The sequence below is a fragment of the Moschus berezovskii genome, chromosome 9 (assembly GCF_049115385.1).
Source record: "Moschus berezovskii isolate FMDL1 chromosome 9, NW_MosBer_1.0, whole genome shotgun sequence".
NCBI classification, from domain to species: domain Eukaryota; kingdom Metazoa; phylum Chordata; class Mammalia; order Artiodactyla; family Moschidae; genus Moschus; species Moschus berezovskii.
In genome coordinates this window covers 92,314,996-92,329,094 of record NC_142468.1, presented here as the reverse complement: position 1 = coordinate 92,329,094, position 14,099 = coordinate 92,314,996, and the positions used below count along the sequence as shown (strand labels likewise).

Here is a 14,099-nt window from a genome sequence, read left to right as displayed (position 1 = left end):
AGCAGGGGTCATTATCTCCCTGGCTGCTAAGTGGGTCATTTATTCACCCCCTTCTTAAAGATACCCTGGAACTGTTCTTGTGTTGAGCCTGTACATGGTGAGGATGGAGCGGGGCCTGGGAGCCCCGCCCCGGCTTTTGCTGGAGGCCTCATCCCTCCCTGGACTTCCTTCTCTCTGGTGATAAAGCACCCACTTATTTTATTTCAGTGCTGTCTGAGTTTGGTCCGAGGAGAAACCGCCTGGCAAGGAATTTCATCTTGTAGTCCAATAATCGAGGGCCTATCAATTTAGAATTGCCTAGGAAATGCAATGGAATATTTTAAGGTAAAATTGCTCGAATGCATTGTTCTGAAATCTTCTAATATTTGATTGCTGGATGACTGTGGCACCTGGCCGCTGGTGCTTCCACTTTCTATGCGGCCTCCAAACTCTCCCTGTGCCCCTGTGATGTTACTTCAAGGTGAGATAGACTCACTTTGAACACCCCAGGACTTATGTCGGAGAGCTAGGTAAAACCCGATTCAAATTCAAGAACCTCAGAGCAGACTGAAGTGGCCACCTCAGACATACATGCTTCAAGAGGCCCAGCCACCAGGGTGTGACTTTTCAGAGGTCACATGGCTTGTCAGACACGGAGCTGGCGAGAAAGCCAGCATTCCATGTGGCTTGGAATATAACTCAGTGTCTCACGTAGGTATCTTTTCCTCAGCTTATCTTTCCCACACACATCTACAAACGCGTCTCCAGAATCACACAGCTCTTTCTAAGAGCCTGCATGGTTGTCCAGTGAAGAAGTCCTTGTTTTAGCAGTGAAAACAGGAGCCTAGGAGCACCCCCTTGGCTGCCTCACAGGGAGGCAGTGGTTTCTTCCTGCTGAATGAAACACCGAGGAGCCCTTTCCTGGCTGGCTGCGGCCCCTTGTGGACCATGGAAAGAGCCCAGATGGGAGCAGCTGGGCACTCACAGATAGGAGTGTGCTTTTGCCTGCTCTGTGACTGTTGTGGGCAGTTGGGCTGATGGACACACTCGACTGGTTCCGGGGACCGAGCCCCAGCCAGCCCCAGTCTCACCCACACCACTCAGCATCCATCCACATTTCAAGGTCCGTCCACATTTCAAGGTGGCTTGCCTCTTCGCTTGTCCTTTAAATTCATGCTCGGCTCTGCTTTTCTGAGCTTTCTGGAGGAATCCCTGTGTCACAGAGCAACTTGGGAGCATTTAGTATTCTCAAACTGTAAACGATGGCTCTTGGATCTTATTATCGTCCCCCTGTTTTGCAGACAATAAAATTGAAGCCCAGATGAGGGAAGGGATCTGCCCAAAGCCACGCAGGTCATTTCTGTGTGGCTCAGGGTTCAGAACTCTAAAGCAGTCAGGTTCCTCCCTCTCCTTGTTTGTATCTGGCTGAGCTTAGAATGAAGTCTGCATTTTCTAGACCTGATCGGTACCCGGCAGTTTAAATACCAGAGAGATAGTGTTGGGGAAGTGGCTGTCAGCTGTTTCTTGAGCAGGCATTTAAATTAAAAAAAAAAAGGAAAGCCAAAAACTGGCTGAAGGCTGCAGGCCAGGAGCAAGAGGCTGCTGAGGGCGTGGGCCAAGGGCAGGCTCCATCTCCCTTAAGTGTCCTGGGTCAAAAGTCAGAAGGATGGGAACTGCAGCTAACGTGAGTGGCCGGGTGTGACTGGAGCAGTGTACTTTGAGAAAGCCCTGTTTGTAGCAGGGTGCTCAGAGATCTGCTCCAATGAGGAGATGATTGCGTGAATGGGAGTTCCTAAGGCACACTGAGCAGACAGCTCTTGGGGAAATTACGCTCGCCCCCTACTATCCTGTGTTCCGACATTTATTTGCTTAACAGTCTCGATGGAGGCGCGGGGCAGATGTTCCTCCCGCAGCCGGAGCCAGTTGGGAGCGCAGACTCCGGATTTCGCAGGATCTCTGTGCACGCTTCTCTGTGTTGAGTAGATTAGCTCCTTCTGAGGAATGATGTTTTTCCACCAGCAAAGCTGCCTTCTTTGAAACACACTTGAAAAGAAACTTTCAAAGGCAGCACCAGTCTCCCCAAACACCTTTTTCCAAAGGAAGCCATCCTCCGGCAGCCTGGCACCCGCCCCTCCCAGGTTCTCCTCCAAGGCTCTGACTCAAAGGCAGAGGCTCTGCTGAGGCCAAGGTGGAGGGAAGGGTGGAGGCCTACCTCGCGAGTCCCAGCTGCCGTGCTGATAACGGATGCCCAGCATTGCCAGAAGGAGTTTTCCAGCGTAGGCTCTAGTTCCAATTTGTGATTTGTGACCTGTCCTGATTGCTGAAGTCACACGTCTTGATTCTTTTTTTCTTTCCTTTCTTGGAAGTGATGTTTAGAGCTTGTTTGAATTGGATCAAATGCTGTTTTAACAGCTGTTCTAATCGGAAATGCTGTCAATTATTAACCCTGACAGTAGTTTTCTTTCAAAAATGCTTCTGAGCTCTCTCAAAATGTCGAAATTTGGCTTCTTGGTAGGAAGTCATTTAGTGAAGTTGCTTAATTGCCAGGCGTCAGTTTCTCCATCTGAAAACTGGAGATTTATAGGAAGTGCCTTCCCTATAGGGTTCTTGTGAGCTCACGCATGTAAAATGCTCAGAACAGCTGGATCTGTGGATGTTAGCTATTATTATTGTTGTTGTTAAGAGTTGTTCTGTCAGGCCAACTTTCTATTTGCAGAGCTTCCCATTCTCAGTCACCACCCTCAAAAAAATAGACATTAAAAAATTAAAGTTGTTTAGGGAACAGTTTTCCTGTTCATTCTTTGACCCTCTGGTGTATGCTGAACTCAGGTTTGGATTGGTCTGTGTGCTTAGTTGCCCAGTCGTGTCTGACTCTTTGCAACCCCATGGATTGTAGCTGCCAGGCTCCTCTGTCCATGGGATTTCCCAGGCAAGGAGACTGGAGTGTGTTTCCATTTCCTTCTCCTGGGGATCTTGCCAACCCAGGGATGGAACCCACTTCTCCCTTGTCTCCTGCATTGCAGGAGGATTCTTTACCACCGAGCCACCGGTTTAGAGATAACCAAGGCTCAATTCCTGCTTCCATGTGGTGGGGAGACCAGGAGGGCGGTGCTGCCCATGGCAGGGGACAGTACAGCTGGGAGGGATGGGATTAGCATACTGTCTCCACCCCCACTTCCCCCCAGAAAGAAATCCCCAGACCCAAGAACAGGGACCAAGGGTGACACCACCTCTCTCCCGTACCCCCCAGCCCTATATAGTCCTGACCCGTGATGGGCCAGAGTCCTTCCTGTCTCTCAGAGAAGCTGCTCTTCATTGAGTCTGGGCCCCAGGAGAGAGCCTGAAGGCTGATATCCCAAGCCTCTGCAATATTCCGTATCTTGTTCTGCTGACTCTTGGTTGACTTGTGGGGTTGGGAGGCAAGAACTGTTCCCCGTGGTGGAAAGAAGAGATGAGCAGGGACTTGCTCTGAGCGACCCAGCCATGGTCATCTTGTAGCCTGGGTGCCAAGCCTGGAACCAGGTGGAGCTACATGAATCCAGCAGGTTGTTCCTCATAACCAGAGGATGCTGGGCTCTGGACCAGGCCCTGCAGGGGAAGATTCCACCTGGAGGCAGCCTATGGCCACACATTTGCTAAAAGATGCGGGGAAGGGGAAGGCTGGCTGGCTACTTCTTATTTTGTCCCTTCATCTACCAAAATCTTGACACTTAACCTGTTTGCTAGAGAAAGTAAGCAACAGCTAGGACTCCTTTATGGGCTTCTGAGGTGGCGATAGTATAAAGCACCTGCCTGCTGATGCAGGAGATGGAGGAGACCTAGGTTCAATCCCTGGGTCGGGGAAGATCCCCTGGGGGAAGGCATGGCAACCCACTCCAGTATTCTTGCCTGGAGAATCCAATGGACAGAGAGAGGAGCCTGGTGGGCTGCAATCCAAAGTGTCACAAAAAGGCAGGCACGACTAAAGTGACTTAGCATGCACACACAGGACTCCTTGATAACCACCCACCCCAAAGATGGTAATTATTATAGTTATTGAGTGGGCCAAAATGACAGGGAAGGTTCAGAGCTTGCTGCCTGCCTTCCTGGCTGAGGAGCGAGTAACAGCTAGGGACCCACTGGGTGCCTTGTGACTGGTCTGGCTTGACCACTGCTTGAGCTGCTGCCCATTCCATCTCCCAGTTATAGGTCAGCACTTTGTCCACCACTGCCCCTCCCCCCAGGATTGCTCACACTGAAGCAGGCCCATATCCCCAGCCAGGGGACACTGTAATATGAAGTCTTGAAACACACATGCAGGGAAACTAGTGAGATTCTTTTGTCTCTAGATTTTACTGGGCATCTATCATGTACCAGTCTCTGCTATGCCAGTCATTTGAGTTAAGAGACATTGGACCAATGAGCTCCCTAAGCTCATTGGTAAGGGTGATTTATTTTGTTTATTTCTCTTTGCTTTGTGTTTTAAGTAAAACTTTCTGGTCTTATTTGGCACATAAACATGTGACAGGTGAGTGATTATGTTGTTCTATATAGGTTTGGACTGGGCTGATTTGTTTCTAGAATTCCTGACATATACAATTCTGACTCTTACATTTCATCTCCCTTTCCCACCATCAATCAATATGGGAAAAGAAAAAGTGAAAAGAAATGGGAAGGGACCCTGTTTTGAACTAGAACTCTTTCCACTTACCTAGATTAATAATTTATACAATAGTAATTGTCCCAGGAGCCTTATAAGTATGAATGATGGGCATCTAGTGGGCGGAGGCCAGGGATGCTGCTAAAAATTCTACAATGCCCGGAACAGTCCCACCCAACAGAGTTTTCTCTGGCCCCAAATGTGTGTAGCAGGGCTTCTCAGGTGGCTCAGTGGTGAAGAATCTACCTGCAATGCAGGAGACTCGGGTTTGATCCCTGGGTTGGGAAGATCCCCTGGAGGAGGAAATGGCAACCCACTCCAGTATTCTTGCCTGGGAAATCCTGTGAACAAGAGGAGCCTGGAAGGCTACAGTCCTTGGGGTCGCAATAGTCGGACACAACTGAGCACATGTGTGGAAAGCACTGATGCCGTGACAAACCCTACTGTGCAGTGTCCTTGCTGAAGGAAACCCCACAAGTACAGATATGGCTGTGAGTCCCTTGGAACTCAGCCAAGGATGAGTTTGGAAATGGGACCGTTATTGGCACTGGTTGGTCCAGGATATGAAGGACGGTCTTTTGCGCCAAAGACTTGCTTTACCCCCAGTGCCCAATCTAGAGTGTTCTAGGAGAGAGCTGTGATCTGTGATCCCCACGCAGGAGCCCCTGATGCTCTGGACAAGGGGTCTGTGTTGGAACCTGCACTGCAGCCAGCAGCCCTGGGACGTGGGCCCACAAAAGCCCACAGATTCCTAGTCTGAGACCCGTCTCTTCACCAACGAGAGGCATCTTCATCAGTGGCTGGGGATGGGTTGTGGTGGGGGTTTGGGGGAGTAGGGGTGCTGGCCCCACGAATTTTCCTTAGGGCCAGGGTCTGCTTGTAAGCCTTCAGACAGCATTGCTTTTACTTTAAATGCACAAGGATTTCTCATCCGGAGTCATTTGACATGCAGATGATCACAGATTTTTAAAGGCTGTTGTCATGGTTTTGTCTCTGAAAGATTGCTGTGTGCTGATGAGAGCTCTGAAGCCAGCTCTGGGACCTCAGTCCCGGCAGCCTTGGGATCCAGAATGAGATAAGAGAAGCCTTTCTGAGATTTGTCTGTCAGTGGTCCTCAGCCTTCCTGTCGGGATTGTTAACCATTTAGTCCCACTCTTTTTCTTTTTTTAAACCATTCTTCATTTGAGATGGCTCACATAGATGGATGGCAAAAACAGTTGATTTTTTTCTTTTTTCTTTTTAACTTTTTTAATATTTATGTATTTGGCCGTGATGGATGTTAGTTGCAACATGCAGGATCTTCAATCTTCATTGTGGCATGTGGGATCTAGTTCCCTGACCAGAGACTGAACTTCTGCCCCTTGTGTTTTGAGCTTAGAGTCTTAGCCACTGGACCACCAGGAAAGTCCCCAGTTGATGTTTTTTTGAAGTGATCTTTTCTGGAGTCTTAGGGGTGGGGCAGAGAATTGATCTGCCTTTCTGTGATCAGCTTAGATGAAAGGCTAGGGTTCCGATAGTTACATCCTGAGCAGCATCTTAGAGAAGGCAAGGCTTGATCCCCCCAGAAGGAAGCATCGATGGTGGGATTTCCGACTGGACAGCACTAGAAGGGCGAGGATTGGTCTGCCGGGGGAGAGGCAGCAGGGGAAAGTGGGAGTGAGGGAAACCCTCTCAGCTGCACATCACTGGGCATGAGGCTGGCCCCAGGGAGTGCTTGGCACATGCATCTGGGGGTCTTCCCCCACCTCCTGATGTGTCTGGGCGTCTGAGAGTCTGAATTGCAGTTGCCCGTGGGGCCACTGGGCAAAGCAGTTCCTTCTCACCGTGCTGCGTCCGCCCGCTCTTATGAAAGGTTTCGCCGCAGTGGGTGGTGTGGGGGTTGTTCTTGTTTAGCTTTGCATTGTTTTGGTTAGGGCTTCCATTCCAGAGGAGGCGAACTGTATACTCTGAACCAAACACGGAGACCACCTCTGATAGGAAATTGGAGCTCCTGGAAATTGGGTTGGTTGAGGGAGTTGGAAGGAATTGCTTCACGCTGTGGATTCCGCAAGGCCTCCTGGCAGGAGGTCCACAGCGGGTGGAAGGACGGAGCCTGTCGAGGGCCTGTGGTTTGGCGGGGGGTTGCCCTTCCACAGTCTGACATTTCGGCAACTTGATTTATTTGCCTGAGCCTCACGCAGTCTCTTTGCCTTTGCAGACAGAGATTGCGAAGAGACTGAACACGATTTTAGCACAGATCATGCCTTTCCTGTCACAAGAGGTAAGACCTTCTTTCGCTTTGTCTTCTGTGCCTTGCCAGAGCGGCCCCTGTCCATCCATTCATGTGGACAGAAGTTGACAACCTGAGACTTTACACAACCTTCTCTGGCATCTCAGAGGGGCCATCTGCTCCTTCTTCCGGTGGAAGCTGTTCCTGCTTCTGCCTGAGTCCCGAGAGGAGGGTCCCGGCCTGTGATGGAGCCAACAGTGGGCAGTGGGTACCTCTGCCTCTTCCCATTCCCACCCTTCGGCCGGTCCAAGCCAGCATTCCCAGCCTCAGCTTCCCCATGCTCCAGCATCCACGCCTGGAGACATCTAAGAGCAAGGAAGCCTGCCCAGTCAGTGCCAGGAGCCAGACCCTCTGGGGGGAACCACTTACCCAAAGGTTCTGACTCATCAAAGGGACAACCGAGTCAGTCATGTCATCTTCTAAGCGCACTTTCCAGGAGACCCCTCCCCCACCTGAGACAGGGCTGGACTGGTGGACAGTAGGAGAAAACCCTCTCCGAGGAGGTCCCTTGGTGCAGGGCAGACAGGTGGGCTGCCCGAGAGGGGCCCATAGAGCTCACTGCAGCTCGGACAGGCCTGCCCTCCAGGCCCCCTCCGTGGCCAAGACCACCTGTACTCCCTGCTGGGTGCTAGATCTCTTGAGTAGGAGTACTGACCCTTACCTGATGGAATTCCTGTAAAAGCAGGATGTAAGTGATACCCTCGGGTCTCGCAGCCCACTAGGGGAGACAACTGCTTTATGAAACCAGTACTACCCCAAGGCTGAAGGGAATGAATGCTCTAAAAGAGATTTTTTTAAAAAATAGACTTAATTTTTTAGAGTGATTTGAGGTTCCTGGCAAAACTGAGTGGAAGGTACAGAGCTATCCCCTAGCCTCCTCCCCCACCATCAGCATCCCACCCTGGAGTAATTGATGAACCTGCCTCAACACGTCATCACCCAAGTCCATAGCTTAGATCAGGGTTCATAGTGCCATGTTTTCCCGCTATTTAGACACATACTTTATTGGTTTGTTTTCTGTTTAGATAGGTACGGGTTGAGTATAGACACATGTACTTTTCTTCTGAACCCTTTGAAGTTGCAAACGCCCTGACAACTCACAGCATTCTCCCTACTTAGGCTGCCTCTCCTAAAAACCTTCCTATTGTATGGACTACAATATTGCCACCACATTTAGAAAGGGAATAGTCATGCAGCAGCCATCGTCTGATGTCCAGCTCTTTCTCAGAGGCCTCAAATAAAGATTTTTTTTCCTGTGGTAGAGGGCGACAGTTGACAAATAGCCATCTTTTGGCTTGTTTATATTAACTTAAAATTATGGGACGTTTTCATTACAAAAGGAACACATGCTCATTGAAAAGGGTTTAAAGGGTTCCCCATTCCCCATGTCCTGTTTTGGTGAGTGGCCCTGGCCTGCCTCCTGTCAGGACTGTAGCCCTGCCTGTCCCGTGTGGCCCCGCGCCCCGTGCCCCCTTGGGCAGGGCAGGCCGCCGCCTCTGACCCAGACCGTGTTCCTCCAGCACCAGCAGCAGGTGGCGCAGGCGGTGGAGCGAGCCAAGCAGGTCACCATGACAGAGCTGAACGCCATCATCGGGGTACGTGGGCTCCCCAGTCTGCCTCTCACCGTGTGTATAGCCCTTTTATTCCTCTCATTTACCATAACCAGAGACAGACGCTGACCTCAGCTGGCCTCAAAGAACGGCGGCCCCAGGGCTCCAGTGCCCCCAGCATCTCATGGGCTTGGACCCAGCTAGATGTCTTCCCCAGTGGCTCCCCAGTTGCCTCCCAGTCCCCAAATTAAAGGGGTGTCTGATACACCCCAATTCACCTCTAAATTCATCAGCCCCATCCTACCCTGGCTTTTGGTGTCTCCAACAAAGAAGGCGTGGGCTCTGGGATCACCTTGGAGGCCAGCCTGATTTCTCCCACCACCCTGGGGGCCTATCCCTTCCCTGGCAAAGATCTGCCCTTCTTTGGCCTCCTGAAGTCAGAACTGTCTCTGCTGTTCTGTGCTGTGAAGCGTGCTGTGGCGTTTGGGTCTGGGCCTTGCTGTCCCGTGCGCTGAGCTGCCTGGCTGAGCATCCATCATGGAACTGTGTGAAGTCTGGCCAGGACCCCTGGCCAGGTCTCCCTGACTGAGTGTGGGTCTCCAAAGGGACTTCTGAACAATATACATTCCAGGGCACCCCCCTCAGAATTCTTTTCCATCAGTCTGGAGTGGGACTGGGAATTTGCGTTTTTGTGTTTTTCCAGATCATTCTGAACCGTAGTCTGGCTTGGGAAGCAGTAGACTGGTTGGCTAGGGTCTCTCTAGCTCTTTGATTGGTCTTCACTCCTCTTCTTGTCCTTAAGTACAGTCATTATTTCAAGGTGGAATTAAAGGTGCAGAATGTTCTGGCTTGGTGGGATGATTGATGTCTCTGGGCTCTTGATTCTGGGGAGACCTCAGGCAGATCCTGTCTTTTCCTCGCACCCTAGTTTCTATGTCTGTTGCAGGAGAGGGGTGGACTAGATCATCTCTTTGGGCCAGGACTACTGGGAGGGCAGGGTTGGAGTGACAGATGGTAGTGGATCCTCACCCTTCATCATGTCAGTGGGCCCCGTGGTGGTTATGGGGTTCCATTCTGGTCTGAATTGCCTGCGGGGGACTGGGTAGGGGAGCGTTAGCCTGGCCTGAATCCTGGCAGTGCTGGGGGAGGGGCAGACCCTCACCTGCTGTGCAGGAGTTGTGGAGAGGAGGCCAGGAAGAACATGAGTGGGTGGTAACTGTTTCTAGCCAGTGATCTGGGAGCCAGAGCACCCAGCAGGGAAACCATAATATTGCACAGTTTGAGGTCTCCTCGGAGACCACCCAGCCCAGGGTTCTGCAGCCTCTAGGCTCATGAACTTTGAGGCCGGCTGCTTTGTGAGGACGCACGGGAGGGTGTTCAGCAGCAGCCCTGGTCTCCACCCACTGGATGCCGGTGACCTCCACACACAGTTGTGACACCCCACAATGTTTCCAGACATTGCAAAATGTCCCGGTGGGGGACCGGGGGCAGTGCATGAAAGGGCCCGAGGTGGAGAACGACTGATTCAACTGATGCCCTTGCTTTATAGAGGTTGGGAGTGCCTCATTGACAGCAAGTCACACAGGGTTCAGGAGCAAAGTCAGGCCAGACATCCCAGGCTGGCTTTCAGCTCAGGGCTCCTCCCCTGCCACCTCCTGTCCAGTCCAGCCCTGGTGTGGGGTCAGTGGCCAGTTCACAGCTGGATGGCTGTGCTGAGAGTGGCAGGCAAGGGCTCAGGGTGGGAAGTGGCCTTTTCTGAAGTTTGTCCTCCCCCAGCCCCTCGCCCCTGTCCATATTGTCGGCCCAGCCCTCCCACCCCTGCCGTGGCCACAGTGGGGTCCCCTCTCCCCCGCCACCGCCTCCCCCTTTGGAATTAAAATCCTCTTATGAAAATAGTTTTTTTTTTTAAAAAAGTTCTAAGAAAAGAGTGGAAATGGGGAGAAGAAGCACTGCTTGGATTAGCTCTGCTTCCTTCAAGGAGTATTTAGGAAGCTACGCGTTAGGTCAAGGCAGCTTGAAGCAGATATTGGAATTCAATTAATGCCAACGAGTGGGGCCTGTGACCCCCATTTTCGAGGTAATTGCTTCTCCAGCTCTGAGTGAACGCAGCCGTCGCCCTGTCATTAAGCAGGCAGCCGTCTAATCGCTGCGCCTGACAGAGCTTCACAAGGCAGGAATTACAGACAGGCTCTCGAGCTGGGGCATCCCGCGAAGGAGGGAGAGGAAGAGCGGGCGTGTGGCCGGCTGACTCAGGAAAGTGATGGGGAGGAAGGTGGCGAGGGGCCTGGAGTCCTGCCCCAGCAGTAAAGTGCAGGGAAGGGAGGGCCCAGGAGGCCCGGCAGCAGCTGGCGCCTGCCCCATGGCACAGCTGGATATGCCCCTCTGCGGGGAAGAGTGGTCCGGCCTCCTGGTCTGGGAGCTGGGGTGCCTCGGGCAAGTCACCTAGTTCCTCCAGGCCTGTTTCTCCATCTGTGGAAAGGTGAAGGGCTGGGCAAGTGTCGAATGATGTGCCCGCTTCAGTCAGTCGTCTGGGGCTCTCTTGGGCAGGGGGTGGAAGGATTCTGCCTTCGTGCCTTGGCTTATGTTAGAGAGAGGTGAGAGATCAGGTATCTGGCGTGCTTGCAGTGAGGCGCATGTTTATCACACGGGTTAGAGGATTTCTAGGGTCTCTCTCTCCAGGTGAGAGAGGCCAGGGTCTGGCATCAACTTGGTGTGAGGTGAGAGGGGATGGAGGGACTGACGGAGGCCCAGGCTTGCTGGTCTGCGGGGCCACTGGGAACTCATGTCCGTCTGGGGAAGGCAGGCCCAAAGAGGTGTGCGTGCATGCTCGTGGAGGGCCTACAAAACCCGGTTACTGCAGACCTCATCCACACCCTGTCTTCTTGGATCCAGGTCATTAGGGGATCCTTAGACATGATTCCTGAGCATGGTGGTGGGGGGCAGAGTTTTGTCCCTTGGTCAGCAACTTGCAAAAGGTCTCCCTAGGCAGATTAGACACAGTGAGCTGATGGTACGCACCGCTTCCAGAGCTCACGTTTCAGTTTGTTCCACGCTGGCGCAAGGTCGCTGCACCCGGCAGGTGGGGGGCACTCACCCCACTTGCTGCTGTTGTTCAGTTGCTCAGTCATGTCTGACTCTTTGCGAACCCGTGGACTGCAGCACACCAGCTTCCCTGTGCTTCACTGTCTCCCAGAGTTTGCTCAAACTCTTGTCCATTGAGTCAGTGATGTTGTCTAAACATCAGTTATCTTGCCCTCAATCTTTCTCAGCATCAGGTCTTTTCCAATGAGTTTGCCCTTCGCACCCCATTTGCCCACTGACAATTTGGGCTGTGTTCCCTTGAAAATGATTAGTGGAAGAGATATTATAAAGTGTTGATAGCTTTTGTTTCTGTACTGGAGTATAGTTGATTTACAGTGTTGTGTTAGTTTCAAGTGTATAGCAGTGATTCAGTTATATGTACACATGTATCTATTCGTCTTCAAATTCTTTTCCCATTTAGGTTATTATAGAATATTGAGCAGCGATCCCTGTGCTATACAGTGGGTCCTGTTGGTGGTTACTTTTTTTTTTTTCAGGTTAGGTAGGGGTGGGGTGAGGAAGAGGGAGGTTGAAGCTTGTCACAAATTGCAGAGAATGTGCTGAAGCCAGTCCTGGGGTTCTCACGTTCCTTCCACAATGCTGATGACCTGGGTTCGGTTGACAGGGGGACGGATGGTTCAGAAAGGGAGCCTTAGAATGAATGCATCCTTTTCTCTTAGCTGGGGGCCATGGTAGAGAAAAGTCAGGCTGGGTTTGAGTCCTGGGTCTGCTCTCTTTGGCTTAGCAGAGTCATTTCACCCCTCTGAGCCTGTCCCTGTCTCTGAAATGGAGTAACAGCATTGTTGTGAGCCCTCCAAGCTGTCGCAGAGCACAGAGGCACAATTCAGCCTCGAGCTGGGGGTGGGGTGGGGCACTTCTGTGGGCAAGAAGTAGAAGGACCAGGCAGGAGTTGGGGCTGCTCTCCTCCCCTCCAGGAGGCGAGGAGTCTCCATCTTATACAGCTAGGATGTCCTCAGTGGGTCTCGGCCCTGGAAAGGCTTATACCACTTCACTAGATTTAACCCAAATCATGAACCTGAGAAGCGAAGCATTAAATCAGGTAGCAGAGGCATGAAGCATGGTGTGCATAATCCAATTACACAGACTTGGCCAGCAAGGCCCTCCCCGTCAGCTTCCCCTGTGAGTGAGTGGTCCTACGTTCTGAGCCCAGGACCTGTTGGCACCCATGAGGACAGGGACACGCGTCCCTGGATGCTGACAGGCTGCTGTTCTGGCGAGAGGAGGGTTTGAGGGGGATTGTTGACTTCCTTTCACTGAATTCATGGACAGAGAGATCCTGGTCTTAGAGGGGACAGCGGGAGCTGGAGGCAGGCTGCTGCAGAGTTGAGCCCAGCGCCTCCTCGGATGGGGACTCGATCCCATTGCTCCCCAGTTGAAAACACTGTCACCCTCCCACTCGGATGTCACTGTGTCTCCTCCCCTCGTCCTCTGAAGTCAGAGATGTGTCATGGGGAAGGAAAGCAGCCTGAGGATGGCTGTGCCCTGCCTGCGACACTGGGATGGAGAGACAGGTGGAACACTGCCAGCCGGCCTGCTGCGGAGAAGATTTTCTTCTCACTCTCTGTCACAACCAGGATGCTTGTCAGCCAACCCTTGACCCGACCAGCCCTGGCATCTGTCCTCGCCCTGAGAGAGAAGCCTTGGAGGTCGGCTGTCTGTCCTTGCCTCCTGGAGCCTGCTGACCTGCTCCTGACCGTGCCTTCCATCCACCCAGACCAGACCTCGGGGGAATTTCTGGCTGTGCAGGGGGTCCTGCTCTTGTGCTTGAAGATGAGAAGTACACGGAAGCTGCCTTTCCTCTGTTGCAAAGACCCACCTGCTTCATGGGCCACTGCAGAAAGCCACCCTCTCCCTCTTGGAGGCTAAACAGCTTTGAAAGCCAGTGTCTTCCATACAGCCACTGCAACTGTGATTATAGACTCTGTTGCAAATTTCTGGTGCTGGTTCACCTTTCAGGAAGCAGGATGCCCCACTGATGCTCCTCGTTCCAACTAACTGTTCTAGCTGCATCTCCATAGGCCTTGCCTCTGGGAGGTGGATGGCTTTAGGATAGACACCTCCACTTTGTTTTGCTCTGGCTGCTCAGGGCAGACGACCGAGACCAGTGCCCACCAGCAGTTTCCATAAACTTCCCACCAAGAGACGTCCCAGGTCTTGAGCGATGGCTGTGGTCCCAGCCTTTTCCCCCTAAACTGAAAAATGAGCCCTTTAGGGCTAGGAGTGTAGTACCTCAGTTTCCTCATTTGCAAAGTGGGGATCATGAATTTGGGGGTGCACGAGGTTGGCAGTTAAGTTGACAAAGAGCAGGTCTCTTAATGTGTGCTCTGTGCTTAGACACTCAGTCGTGTCCAGCTCTTTGCAACCCCACGAGCTCTAGCCCACCAGGCTTCTCTGTCCAGGGGGTTCTCCTGGTGAGAATACTGGAGTAGAGTGCCATTTCCTCCGCCAGGGGATCTTCCTAACCCAGGGACTGAACCCAAGTCTCCTGCGTCTCCTGCATTGCAGGCAGATTCTTTACTTGGTAAGCCATTTGGGAAGCCCTTAATCCCTGATCTCAAAT

The 14,099-nt window shown here is 52.1% G+C and overlaps 1 protein-coding gene across 11 annotated transcripts in view; it reads left to right on the top strand.

Annotated features, from left to right (window-relative positions):
- TLE3 (TLE family member 3, transcriptional corepressor) overlaps nt 1-14,099 on the top strand; it is a 47,290-nt gene that overhangs the window by 14,959 nt on the left and 18,232 nt on the right. For 6 of the 11 annotated variants that reach the window (XM_055435531.2, XM_055435525.2, XM_055435523.2 and 3 more), the window contains exons 5-6: nt 6,816-6,878; nt 8,408-8,512. In XM_055435531.2, coding sequence (XP_055291506.1) covers nt 6,816-6,878; nt 8,408-8,512 — 168 coding nt within the window. The remainder of the gene's footprint in view (nt 1-6,815; nt 6,879-8,407; nt 8,513-14,099) is intronic. The other 5 variants (XM_088839953.1, XM_055435529.2, XM_055435527.2 and 2 more) reach the window with 1 other exon arrangement.